The 14,600-nt window shown below is 43.8% G+C and overlaps 1 protein-coding gene across 1 annotated transcript in view; it reads left to right on the top strand.

The window, feature by feature from the left end:
* Window positions 1-11,421, top strand: part of HLCS (holocarboxylase synthetase (biotin-(proprionyl-CoA-carboxylase (ATP-hydrolysing)) ligase)) — a 270,601-nt gene extending 259,180 nt beyond the window's left edge. The window contains exons 7-9 of the mRNA XM_006886783.1: window positions 3,677-3,791; window positions 8,776-8,989; window positions 11,250-11,421. Coding sequence (XP_006886845.1) covers window positions 3,677-3,791; window positions 8,776-8,989; window positions 11,250-11,421 — 501 coding nt within the window. The remainder of the gene's footprint in view (window positions 1-3,676; window positions 3,792-8,775; window positions 8,990-11,249) is intronic.
* Window positions 11,422-14,600: the final 3,179 nt, after the last annotated feature.

Here is a 14,600-nt window from a genome sequence, read left to right on the forward strand (position 1 = left end):
ACAATCTCTGTAAATGTTCATTGAAATTAATTTTTTAAAAAAAGAATTCTGTCCCCCCTACACAACTCTTAGGCTAAGCTTTAAAGACATATATTCATGTATATATACATACATATATTTATGTGTGTTTGTATGCTCCACTCTGGAAGTCGGCTGGCTCTCAATGGCAGTCACCTCTTGATGGCAGTCAGGCAAGGGAAGTTTCTGGGGTCCTTTTTGTTGTGTGTTGCTGTTCTTTCTCCCCCCTCTCAAAAGTGGGTGTCCCTTGAGCCTTAAGGGTGGAGGCCTGCTCAAGGATGTGGCTTTAAAATCAATGAATATTCTTTAAAAGACACAGCAATTATTTGTCTATTTACTGTACTGAACAACTTGGAGTTGCTGTGATGCTGAACACTATTCCATGGTCATGTCAAATACCATAATGGTTACCTATTATGTACAATGGTTGGATGAGCTTCCAGATTGATTCATGTTGGGAAGCAGGAATGACACCCACTTCCTAAACTAGATGCCTCTGGAAACTCTACTAATGCTCTTATACATGTACAGAAATGATGTTAATTATAGAACAGAGTTCAGGTCTTTTGTGCAAAGCTTACTCTGAGTCATATTTGACTCAACAACACTAAACCACTTCCAAATGAGACTAGTGCAGTTATATCTGGAGGAACATTCTTCCACTTTGCATATCACTCATTGTCAATGTGCTGTATGAGGTAACCTGGGTTTGCTGTGATGCTGAACCTTGTGCCATGGATATCAAATACCATAAAGGTTTCCCATGTGGACAGTGTTTGGTGGAGCTCCCAGTTGTAAAACAGGTTGGGAAGCAGGAGTGGCATCCAATTCCTAAGCCACATGCCTTTGGAAACTCTATGAACTTGGAGAAACAGTAGCTCTGGAAAGGTATTGGTTCTTTTGTTCATAGAGTCGCTATGAGTTGACCTCGACTCAATGACAATCAACAACAATAACAACATGTTTGTATGCATGTACATTGATAGGAGTTCTGACAGCTTAATAGTAAGGAGTTTCACTATTGACCCAAAGGCATGCAGTTTGAATCCAGCTTTCCATGAGAGAAAGGTGGACATTTTCTTCCTGTGCCGTAGACTCTGAAAACCCACTGGAGGATCAGATACGAGTTGGTTCTGACTAGATGGTATTCAACAACAGCAAAATATATTGAGATATATATGTGTGTCTCATATTGGCTTCTGAAGCAAGATGTTAAGAGCATGACTCTTTAAGGAAGAAACAGATCTCGTCGTCAACATTTAAATGAAGATGTAATCCTCCCCACCGCCCATTAGAGCCCCCTCTGATGTGGCCATATCCTCATATTTTCTGTCTAAAACTTTACTATTCTACAAAGATAATAAATTCTAAAGTATGTATTTCCTTTATCCTGTCCAAGTCACCAACCTGCACATTTAAACATGACATTTATTATTCATATCATCCTTGCTGTGCTTGGTTCTGATGAGTTTCAGGCTCGTCTGGAAATCTGTCTTAGAAAGCAGTGTTGTTGTTCTTAGATGGTGTCTAGTCAACCATGGCTCACAGAGACCCTGTGAACAGCAGACCTAAGCCTTGCCCTATTTATTCAGTGTCGTTTTCACGATCTATAATATGCTCAAGCCCATTGTCACAGTCACTTTGTCAGTGCATCTTGGTAAGCATCTGGAGAATATAACATTCTGTCACAGGAGAAAATACGTTTAACCCTAGCAATAGTGAAATGGCCAGGCTAATTAATCTTGTTGTTGTTATGTGCCCTCGAGTCGTTTGCGACTAATAGAGACCCTATGTACAACAGCCCTAAATCCTGCTTTATCCTGTGCCAATCGCACTGCCTCTGACACTCCCATCCCGATTACCCCAGTCACTGAATCAATCCACCTCATAGAGGGTCTTCCCCTTCTGCACTGTCCCTCCACCCTCCCAAGCATGATGTCCCTCTCCAAGGACCTGTCCCTCCTTGCAATATGCCCAAAGTATGTTAGACGAAGCCCCAGAATCCTTGCCTCCAAGGAGTAGCTTGGTTTAACCCTCTCCAGGATGAATCTGTTTGTTTTCTTGGCAGTCCATGGTACATTCAATACTCTTCTCTAGCACCACAGCTCAAAGGCATCAATTCTCCTTCTGTTCTCCCTAGTCATTGTCCAACTCTCTGATGCATAACAAGTGATTGCAAAGACCATGGCCTATATCAGACACACTTTAGACTCCAGAGAGACACTGTTGCTCTTGAGTACTTTAGAGAAAAGTAAAATTGAGCCCAGAAGTTTAAGTGTGCCCGTTCAGTCATTTCCTAGCTTTCATTTTGACCTTGTGGCCTCATTTATTAATTTAGTGGGCACTCTGGGTGCAGGTGGCTATGCCAGGAAGTGTGTCAGCAAGACAGTGGTGCTTTGCTTTCTCTCAGCAGGGCCCTGGGGCTTTGCTCTCTGCACCCCCATGCTGCTCCCTTTCACAGACACAGGTTAACAATACTGTGTTGAGGAGACTTGTTATCTGCTGTTGGTAGACTGCGTTGATGGCAGCCACCGTGGTCAGTGGGATGAAGTGTTGCCTAATTCTCCTTAATGGTCATGATCATTAGTATGTTCAAGTTCACTGTTGCGGTCACTGTTTATTTTCAGTGTCTTCCAACCAAGGGAGCTTATCTTCTAGCACTCTGCTGGATAACACTCTGCTGTGGTCTTTACAGTTTTCCATGGATGCCATTTCAGAAGAAGTTTTTGCTAATTCTATGATAAGAGTGGAAAGACCATTGGAAGGGAGACTGTTATTACTGGGAACTGAACAAATGACATGAAATACACCAGAGGAAACCTCAGTCTTTGGACTATGTAGGAAATACAGAAATACCTCTTCCACTATTGTGTCTCCAGATTGTCTTCCGCTGCCCACACGAGACCCAACACCACCCCCAAATCTAGGATACCAGTGGTTCTTGTACCCTCTCAATATAACTAACTCAATTTGAATGCCCCAACTTCAGAGAGGAGGGAGCCATTCAGCCCAGCTTAAAGCAGTGTCCGCTCCACTGTGATGAACACGGGTGGATTTTCCCACACCACCTATTGCAGGATGGAGAAGCAGTAGCCCACGTGGACTGTCAGGAATTGTGTGCAGTCTTCTTTACAAACCCAGCAAAGGACTTCCTGCTCTATATCTACATATCATCTTCCAGAAGGACCCTGCCTTTTATGATGTTAGCTAGCTCATTCAGGGCCATGTTGCTTTTTGCAGTATGAGCTGCCAAAGAGAAGAGAACTCTGAAAGTATTCCTCGCTTGCTGCCCCCAGCACCTCATACTTCGTGGGTATTCCATGGCTGTTTGTTGTTGATTCTGGGATAATAAACTTAATTCTAATATAACCATCTTCAGAAAGTGTTTCTGATGACCATGAGTAAAGATAGAGACAGAGCTGAAGTGCTGACTTGTGTGCTGGACTTGTTCTTTGGGTCTCTCGCATTCTAGCCACAAGCAGTACTTGGTGTTAGAACGTCCCAAAGAAGGGATTTGATTTCTGGGGAAGCCAAGAGGCCAAGGCTCTATGTTCCATTAGCTCCAGGAGTATCCTCTTATTTCTTCTTTAGCTAGAAGCCCCTGGGCAGCCTCTTTGTGTCCCATGATGCCTTGATTAATGTGAAGGTCTTTCTTTAGGACATCAACTTGCGAGTGAAGTGGCCCAACGATATCTATTACAGTGACCTCATGAAGCTTGGTGGTGTTCTGGTTAATTCAACGCTGATGGGAGAAACATTCTATATACTAATTGGTGAGTTTACAGAGCTCTCATGGTAAAGTGTGTTCAATGTTGAGTTGCTGCCTGCTAACTGGTGCTTTGAACCCACTAGCTGTGCCACGGGATAAACATAGAGCAGTTTGCTTCCATAAAGATTTATAGCCTTAAACTTTTTCCACCTGTTTTGGAAGGGAAAAAAAATAAGATCTGTAATCTTAGAAACCTGTGGGGTAGCTCTACTCTGTTCTAATAAGATCCCTGAGTCAGAATTGACAGCAAAGAGGTTATAACTGGTAAGGGGTTTTGTTTCTTATTTTTTAAAAATGTGACCTGAGTGAACTTTTACGGATTGGCATATTAGTAAAAAGCCTGTCTTCCATCATTTTTCAGATTAACAAAATAATGAAAATTGTTCATACTTGTAGGGGTAGGGAGTGGTTGAGGGATAGAATTCTCACCCTCGATGCCGGAGAGTTGGATACCATTACTGGCCAGTGGCCCTCAGGTACAGTTATTAGCCCTCTCTCACTGAAGGCTTTGTGTTGCTGTGATACTGAGCAGGCTTCAACAGAATGTCCAGACTACAGAGGGCTAGGAGGAAAGGCTGGCAAGCTGTATCTGAAAATCAGTCAGCGTAGATGACATGACACCAACAGGACACCATGTTGGATCTTGTCATTTCAGATCACAATTTGCGTGCTAACACAGCCAGGTCAAGGGCAAGTGATTCGGGAAGTTTAGCGCTCCTGCATTGTGAGGATGACACAGGATAAGACAGAGTTTGTATCCGTTATTCATAGGGTCTCTGTGAGTTGTACTTGACTCACAGCAACCCGATGAACAGCCACCCTGAAGCCTGCCTTACCCTCTGCCATCCTCATCATCTCTGAGACACTAGAGTCTGTTGCTGAAGTCGCAGTGTCAATCCATCTTGTTGAGGGTCTTCCTCTTCTTTGCTGACTCTCCATATTTCCAAGCATGATATCCCTCACCTAGCTACATGTCCAAAGCATGAAAGATGAAGCTTCACCATCCTAACCTCCAAGGAGCATTCTGGCTGTACCCTTTCTAGGAAATATGTTTGTTTTATTAGTAGTCCATGGGATGGATATTCAATACTCTTTCCCAACACAACTCAAAGGCCCCAATTCTTCTTCTGTCATTCTTAGTCATTGTCCAGCTCTCTGATGCACAGCAGATGATTGAGAAGACTATGGCCTGAATCAGGCACACCTTAGTCTTCAGACTGACATCATTGTACTTCAGTATTTTGGAGAGGTCCGGGACAGTTGCCCAATGTAATATGTCTTCTGATTTCCTGACTGCTGGTACCAAGGGTGTTAATGGTTGATCCAAGCAAGATGAAATCATTTACAGCTTCAATCTTTTCTCCACCTGTCATAATGTTGACTCTTGGGGCTGTGGTGAGGATCTCTGTCTTCTTTTTTTTTTTTTATCTCTGTCTTTTTGATGTTGAGAATGAATCCATACCAAAGGCTGTAGTCCTTGATACTTTCTGCAGCACAATATCATTTTAAAAAAATGGCATTTTCCTATACTTTTATACACTCCTACTTCTTGAATTAGAAATGAGAAAACTAAGCATTCGGTGTACCATCTTGAAGTAAAGGAAGAAAAACTTATCATTGTGTAGTAATAAAAGAAAGTTAATTTTAGAGATGATTCTTTTGCCTCAAATTCCTTACCTTGACCTTGTGCAGCAACTAGAGGCCCTGAGAGAGTAGTCTTCATTTAGCCTTGGGAAGATGCTCAGGCCGGCAAGGAGGAACAAAGGATACCCATTTCACCTCAGCGCATCTCTGTCAGGAAAGGAGGTGGGTTTGACAGTGTTGGATGTTCCTAAGCCCCCGGCCACCCCCAGCCATTACCCACCCTCCTCACCTAAAGGCCAGGAGAACTTGATTGCTGTTCACAGTCAGTAACTGACAGAAAGCACGTGACCAGGAGTTGGAAGTACTAGCCAAAAAATACAGGGCTTGTGTTTCCGCCTCTGCTCGCAACCAGCAATATTATTCTAGGCAAGCGACTTCATACCCTTAAAGCTCAGTTTCCTGTCTTTAAATGAGGGATTGGGCAAAACGCTAATATTCCTAAATTGGGGCCCTTGGATTTCAAGGAGCTCCATGGAGGGGCCTGTTCAATCCATTCAGTGTGGAAGAAGGAAAGGTTTTGCTCAGAGGAGAATTTGTGCCTTTTATTAAATTCCCGAGGGACAAGGAAAGGGAAATGGCAGTGGTCTTTGGTCCAGGACCGATTCAGAGTCCCCAGCAGAGGTGCTTTCTGGTCTTTGGAAGAACATGATGTAAGTCCTCTTTAAAGAGATAAGATTGTATCCTGTGTTGCTATTTCCCCTGTGACTTCTATTTTTCTGGATAAAAGAGAGAAAGCATAATATTATGTAGCACTTCATCTAGTGCCTTTGGGAGCTCTGGTGGCCTGATGGGTAAGGAACTGCACTGCCAACCCAATGACAGGAGGTTTGAATCCACCAGCAGATTTAATAACCTCAGAAAACCTGGTGGCGGGTCAGCTTTGAGGCAGATCAGACTCAGTAGCAGTGAGGGAGGGAATACCTTATATTCAGTGAGTACCTTATATTTAACCACAGGCTTTATACATATTTATTGAATGAATAAACAGCCGCAAACTTCACCCCACTGCCATAGATGATTGGTGTTTTCCAGATAGGATTTGCGTGACTTTATGACTTTTTCTTTTACTAGTTAGACTTTGCAATGTAATTCTTTATTTTTTAAAAACTGAAACCTACTTGGATCCATAATTAACACCCTTTCTACCTTTAGTCAGGAAACTCGTTGCACTAGGAAAATCTGCAGTTAAGGATCTCTCCAAATTATTGAGGAATAATAATGTAAGTTTGAGGACTAAGGTACATCTGATTTAGGCCATGGTTTTCCCAGTCACTTACTGTGCATCTCAGAGCTGGAAAATGCATGGAGTTGACCCAAGAAGAATTGATGCCTTTGAGCTATGGTGTTGAAGAAGAGCACTGAACATACCATGGATGGCCAAAAGAAAAACTACATCTTTTTTCTTAATTTATTTTCTTTCATTTTATTATTTTTGTGGGTGTACCGTCAATCGGATCTGACTTGTACAGGAGGAGATTGTCCCTCCTTTTCCAGCAGAGCATCTGGTGGATTCAAACTGCGTACCTCTGGGATTGTAGTGCAGCTTCTTGCCATTAGGCCACCAGAGCTCTCTGAAGAAATACATCTTGAAGAGGATGCAGCCAGAGTGCTCTTTGGAGGCAAGAACGGTGAGGTGAAGCCTCACATACTTTGGGCATGTTGCTAGGAGGGGCTCCTTGGAGAGAGACATGATGCTGGGAATGGTGGAGGGTCGGCAAAGGAGAAGACAACCCTCGACCAGGTAGATTGACACGGTGATTGCTGCAATGGACTCTAGTGTATCAGGAAGTATGAGGATGGTGCAGGATAGGACAGGGTTCAGTTGTTCATAGTGTTGCTATGAGAAGTACTCAACTCAGTGGCACAAGACATATCAATCCTTTTACATTAAAAATGGCTCAGAACCCTTACTAATGAGCCCCAGGGTTAAAAATGCCTTTCTATCTGAAGTAAGTAGTTTGGAATCTTTTTTCTTAAAAGGTTTTGTAAGCACAATGGTTTTAGTGTCTCCTTCTTTCAGTATTTTATTTTTACTTAAGATATCTTTGAGATTGCTCTGAACCCTGAGGAAAATAAAGAGCTGCTCTCACTACAGGCTCTCTATCTATACCCTCCCCCTCCCCGAAAAAAAGGACATTGAGTAACAGCATAGATAAGCTTATTCCAACTGTCTTGCTGGTCCCTGGGTCACCTGAAGCCATGGATTAAACCCAAACCAAACCCGCTGTAGTTAAGATCATTTCACTCACAGAGACCCCGGAAGGGAGAGTAGAACTGCTGTACAGTGTTTCCACGGCTGAAAATCTTATCATCAGCAGATTGCGTCATCCTATTTCTGAGGAGTGGCTGGTAGGTTCAAACTGCTGACCTTGAGGTTAACAGACCTTGAGGCTAATAGCTAAGTACTTAACCTCTGTGCCACTAAGGCTCCTTTGAAGACCAGGCTTAGGCATCTAAAAGAGCCGCTGGCTGTGTGTCGTAGCTTAACGTTAGCACTGAAGATGTCTAAGAATAATGCTGTAAGTCATGCCAGACCAGATTTACTCCTTAAATCTTGAATAAGATTATTCCTTTTCAAGAGTCTGTTTGGTTGTTCAAGTAGGAAAAGAAGCAAGAAATTTAATTTTTTTTTAAATCTGGACTTATCACAGAACTACAATTCTTGGTTAGACCACGTAAAGGCTAAGTTATTGCAGAAGCAACAGTAACGAGAAGTTTGTTCCCATTAATATCGTTAGCTGCGGCCCATCAGATTGGTCTCCTGTGCATGGTGGCCCCAGGCATAGCCACTGATGAGTTGCAAATCAAACCCATTGTGATAGGTGGGGTTTTCATTGGCTGATTTTTGTAATTAGATTATTAGGTCTTTCTTTTTAGCCCACCTTAATTTGGAAGCTCTGGTGAATCCTATTAAACAACACAAGCCTCCACTTGAGAGACAGATGCTGGCTACATGGAAAGTAGTACACTGATCGGGAGTCAAACCCAGAAGGTGAACCATCTAACACCACAGTGCTCCATGGGCCGCTTACAAAAGCAACTGCCTTCAGCTCGATGTTGAGCTGATACCTAGTGACCCATTTAATAGCATCTATTTGATTAAACCCAGTGAGGTTGGAATGGTTCTAGCTGAATAAGGATAATAAAGGAAGAGTAAGAAGGAATATAGTGTAAAAATAAAACTTCCTTTCCACAGGATGAGAGAGAAATACATTTAGGGCCATTTGAGATTAAGCAAAGGTAGCAGGAATTGGATAATAAAAACTAACTTTTCTGAGCAAAAAGAATGTGTGATGTCAATATTATATTGAGCTGCACGTATTTTTTTCATTGTCTCTGTCCAGGCTGTGGAGTGAATGTAACTAACAGTAACCCCACCATATGCATCAATGACCTCATCATAGAATACAACAAGCAGCATCAGACAGACCTGAAGCCCCTAAGTCCTGACCTCCTCATCGCAAGAACTGTGACCCAGCTAGAGAAACTCATCAGCACGTTTCAGGACAGAGGGCCCAATGGCGTGCTTCCACTGTATTATAAATATTGGGTACACAGGTAGGTGTTACTCGTTCTTTTTAAATTCCTCAATTCAATCAGCACTTTATTCAGTCTTCCACTGGGAGGCCAAATGCCAGTTCAAATAACTGGCTTTTACCTTTATTGTGGAGAAAGGTCGCTGAATGGCACAGTTTGCTCAGGATTACTCTCCACAAGGTCGGTGCTTCAGGTTTCCCAGGCATTGCCACAGCAGAAAGCCCTGGCTGTATGCTCATAAAGAATACATTGAAAGAACCCTACAGGGCCGTTTTCCTCTGTCACAGCTGTAGCCAAATATCATTGCCTCAACATTTCATTGCCTCACCATCAGTTTTGTTTTGGGTTTTGTGATGGAGAATCCTGGTAGACACGGCTTCCAAATGCACATGGCCAATGACTGGAGGAACCGGCCTCCTGTGCTTATTATGCACATCGCTGGGTGCAGAGGGAAAGGCACGTAGCCCCTCGAAGTGTCCCTGCCCAACTTGTTGCCTCTGAATCTGCTTTTGAGGAAGCAGTCTGACAAATCTAAACACGGACGCTCTATGTAGGGAGCCCTGGTGGTGCTCTGTGAGGAGCTGTGCTGCTAACTCACTCATCATACCTCTCCGGCAGTTCAAATCCACCAGGAGCTCTGCGGGAGAAAAACAGGCAGTCTCCTCCTGTGTGACTGACAGCCTCAGACACTCAGAAGAGGGTTAGTGGTGAGTTACTTCTAACTCAACGGCAATGAGTTGAGTCGGTGCGACAGAAGTTCTCATACTGGGGTCACCCAGAAACGGTGACAGTAGCCTCACTTGAGCACTTGTTGGAAAGGCACATTCCAATCAAGTCCCCATCCCAACTGACCAAAAGGTTGGCATTTCAAACTTGTCCAAAACCTCTTGAAGGACAAGGCTGACAATTGTTCTTTCAAGGTGGTACCTTGAAAACCCTGTGAAACAATTCTTCTCTGCAGCGCACAGGGCCACTATGAGTCAGAACCAGCTTGATAGCCGATGACAAGGGCTGAGTGAACCAGGCACTAAGTCAGAGACTCGGGGCCCAGGACCCAGCCTCTTTGTTTTAACAAACACTCCAGGAGACTCTGATGCAGCTAATGTTTGAAGACCACTTCAGGGTCTCCAGGCTTCTGCCGTCAAACATGTCAGTGTCTTGAAAAGCAAACAACCAAAGTGAAGGTGGAGGAGTTATATTTAAGATTAAAGATTTGAAGAGGCGTGACAGCTAACGACAGTGCATAATGTGCAGTTTGGTCCTGGAAAGAGAGAGTGAACCATAGCGGATATTGATGGGACAGTTGGGAGGATTTTAACAGGGATGATATGTTAGATAACAATATTTTAGCAAGATTGACTTTCTTGAGAGTGATAATGGTACTGTGATTTTGTGAGAGAATGTTCTTGTTCTCAGGAGATACATGCTGAAGTATTTAGGGATAGAACATCATAGTGTCTGTAATGTATTTTCATATGGCTCAGAGGATGGGGGAAGCGTGTGTGTAAATCAAACAGAAAAATAACACAGGCCTGTTATTGTTGAGTCCATTCTGACTCGTAATGACCATAAAGGAAAGAATAGAACCGCCCCATAGGGCTTCTGTATTTCTACAGAAATAGCCTCGTCTTCCTCCTCAGGGTTCTGACTCAGGATGGGCTCTCATTGCTGACCTTTGAGATAAGTGTTTAATCACTGTGCCACCAGAGCACCTCTCTCAGTAATTAGTAGTGAACCTAAGTTCACTAAAGGGGGTGTGAGAGTCTATTATTCACTCAATATTTCTGTAGGCTTGAGATTTTTCAAGATAAAAATTTAGTGGGTGTGGATTCGAGATTTTTAGTTTCAACCAAGATGTGACTTAGCAGGTACATTTGGAGAATATTCAAAAAGATGGAGTAGTTCCGTGAGAGGAACTTGCAGTTAGTTGACACAACCCAACTCGATGAGATCAGACTTGCTTTACCAGCTCAGCTTCAACCTGTAGAACCCAGAGAGCTGCCCTTTGTTCCGTAAAGGTGCAGGGGATTAGGAAGCAGTGCAGATTATCTTTGAAGAATCAGGTGTGCTCTTGTAATTTGTCGGAAAAGACGTTTACAGCTGCCTAATGGGCTTACTGTCGCCCTGGTGACTAGTAGTTAGCAGAGCAATTCATGGAAAAATGAGAGAAAGCCAGAGCTTTGCCTCAGCCCTCCGCACCCCAGAGCCCTCTCCCCGTAGGAAAGCTCTGTGCTAACCATTGCCTTCTGTTACTAACACAGCCTCTCTTCCTCCTTTGCAGTGGACAGCGAGTCCGTCTGGGAAGTGCCGAGGGGCCAGAGGTGTCCGTAGTCGGCCTAGATGATTCTGGGTACCTTCAAGTCCATCAGAAGGGCAGTGTGGTGGAGACGGTGCATCCAGACGGCAACTCCTTCGACATGATGAAAAACCTCATCCTTCCCAAAAAGCATTAGTTATGGCCGTGTGGGTCAAAAGCAGCCTGCTCCTTGCTGCAGTCCTTGCCCGCTTGCCTGGTGCTGTGTCGGGGGTGCGGGGACAGCGAGACCATGAGCATTCCAGTTTGAGTTCTGCTGTCTTTCCTGGTCCCTGGATCTTACATACTAGTTTAGGTGATTTTTCCCCCCTTCCTTCCAATTAATCTGTCAATTCTTGATTTTTTTCCTATGGTTTTCTATTTGGTTATTGTTTGCTTTGGTTTGATTTTTTTTAACAGTTTAATTTACAGTCATTTTATGTAGGTTTTTTTTTTAAGACATTCTGAGTTGGAGGATTGACAAGTACAGATTCAGGTTAATTAAACCCATGTAAGATTATCCACATCCCCTATCCCTTAGGCTTGGATGTATGTTTATTACCCTATTACTGTGACTTCTGATGCTGGAGTCAGCTTAGACTCAGAGAACTGCTGTAGTCTTTCTAGAGGCAGATCACCAGGCCTTTCTTCCGCAGCACCGTTGAGTGGGTTCAAATGCCAGCCTTTATGTTAGTAGCTAGTTGTACCAGCCAAGGTTTATTTATTGACCACACACATGACAGTTCTTATTTGAAAACAGCATGGAGATCGTGCAAACCTTTTCCTATTACTAGAGACCCTCGGAGACCCCTGGTGGCACAGAATGCAGGGAGTTGTCCTGCTAACCCGAAGGCAGTTAGATTCCATCAGCCATTGAGGGCTATCTCTTCCCATGTAATTTATAGGCTGGGAAACCCGATGGAGGATCACCCGTGAATCAGTTCAGACTCAGTAGTAATGAGAGAGACAAAGAGACCTTGACCCTTGGACTACTGACATACAAAGAACCTTCTCCAGGCCTAGTCAGTGGTGAGTTAGAGGTATGGTAACACTTTATGAGAATCCAGGGGTGCATTTTCCCACAAGACCATATGTTGACACTCAGCAGGAGTGTTTATTTTTCTGTTGATGAAGAGACAGGTGGCCCATTTCAGTTCCTCTCTGCCTGGTGCTTTGCAGTTCAATCAAAAAAATCATCTAAATGGCTGCAAAGGAGCGTCTCACTGGGAAGGATGCAGTGACATTGTAGAGGAAGTTATTGACATTACTTCACATGCCGCCCTTTCCCAAGTTTACATTTACTACCTACTCTGAAGAGATGAGATCAAGTTCAAGATCTTTAACGTGTTGATTAGGCACCGCTTGGATGTGAGGGGCAGATGCTTTGGCCCCAGCAGCTGGAGATGAAGGCTCGCTCTCATACCACACACAAGGGAGGATTTGGGGTTAAGCCATTTTCAGCCTGTCTTTGAAATGTGGCACGTTCTTTAAGACCACATGCAGTAAAGCAGTACAGAATACCCAAGTACAGGCATTTTCCCCCTTCTATTACCAAGGAGGAAAAGTATATTGATACTTAATACCATCAGGTCAGGGAGGGTGTGTGTGTCTGTGTGTGTGTGTGTGTGTCTGTGTGTGTGTGTGTGTGTGTATCTTTAAAAGATGTTAAAAATCTGATGTGCTAACAGTCTTCATGGAAGAACAAAAGAAAGGAAGCTGTTTGATATACATTTGCACTTTCCAGATGTACGCCATGCTTTTTCCATGTAGCTTCTATCTCTGTTCAACCTATGAATCATGCACATTGCTTTTCAGTCTTAAAAGGCCAATTTTTGTCGACTTTTCTCGCTTTCTGCCAGGTTCAACTGAAATTAGTGGAAAGAAACCTTGATGAGGCTCTCAGCTTTGAACAGAATCCCTTCATTGTGAACTAGCCGCATCCTTCCCCATGTCCTCCCCAGCCTGGTTAAAGCCAGAAACTTGCTATTTTCCGTGTAAAATCTGTCCACCTATAGCCAGGCACAGGCTGCCCCACAGGAAGAAAAAAAAAATTAACATGTTAAGTACAACAACCTAATGTGTGTGTTTTGGAAATGGAACTTGAAAAGAATTATAATTTTTGCAAAGAAGGCAGCTACAGTTAGAATTCTTTTTCTCCCCACCCCCCCCCAAAAAAAAATTTTTTTTTCACTCTCTCCTAACTGCCCAAGTCTTCCCTTGGAATCAGTGGCAAGTTTAAATGAAAATCCATACCATTCCAAAAATGCAAAATGGATTCACCCTTGAGAGGGAGTCTGCAAAATATCATCAAGGTAAAAAATCTCCAAGCTAAAGCGAGTTCCATTTCTCAGCCTTTACAGTTTAAGGCAAGTCATCTCTCCATGCAGCCGTCATTCCTTTTTTAGTTTCTTTGGGGGGTTATTTAATGAAAAACATGCTATGCTGTGTTTTAAGCCGAAGTCCTCCTCTGGAAATTTCAGCTTTGGGAGAAAAAATGTTATCATTTATTTATAATGTTATCATTTAATTTCCGTTATGTAAATGAAAACTAATGAAGTGTGTCCATATCAGAGCAGATGGGGCCGGGCTGGGCTGCCGCTTTGACTCTGCTTCAGCAGGCGATGCGTTGGGGATCAGCAGGGACACCCATCATCCTGTGGGAGACAGGACGGACGTAAAGCAGATGCCGCTCCTCCGAGAACCTGATTCTGCCTCAGATGAACCAAAGATTACTTTCAAACTCTGCTACCTGTAGAACAGCTGAGTAAAGGCATTTTGCTTATAGCTGTTAGCGCTAGGAGAGGCTTCGATCTACCTGCAGCCCCACAGCTATCGCATGACATTTAGGGTGTTCATGCACCCAACCACCTCAAGAAGCATTAACATTTTAAGCAAAATTCTGCTTTTCCTCTCAACCATTAAAACACAGGGGACAAAAAATCAGTATGTGCTTCCTGGACATCGAGTCATCCCTAACGTTGAAGGGTAGTTTGAAAGAGTAAACATCCTCCCTCAGAATCTGGGAGCAGATTCTTAGGGATCTTTGGGGGAGTGCCCCCTAAAATAGGGCATGGCAGCACCAGGCTTTCCTGTGGCCTTGTCTGGAGCTGTGCTCTTTGGTGCGGGTCTCCTGGCAGTGGCAGCGTTGGTACAGCGCTGTCAAAGAGGGAAGGGATTGTGTTGGGGAGAAGACGGTAGGTTCTGCTGGGGCCCTGCATGCTGTTGCTTGTGAAGGGCCCGACTGAGTGAGAGAGGGCACACAGGCCTGGGCACCGAGAAGAAGCCTATCTCCTCAACATACCAAGGCCAGCGTGGCGACCCCCGCCCTTCAGGAGAACC

Source organism: Elephantulus edwardii, unplaced genomic scaffold, assembly GCF_000299155.1.
Source record: "Elephantulus edwardii isolate Elephantulus edwardi_28Jun2011 unplaced genomic scaffold, EleEdw1.0 scaffold00051, whole genome shotgun sequence".
Lineage (NCBI taxonomy): Eukaryota > Metazoa > Chordata > Mammalia > Macroscelidea > Macroscelididae > Elephantulus > Elephantulus edwardii.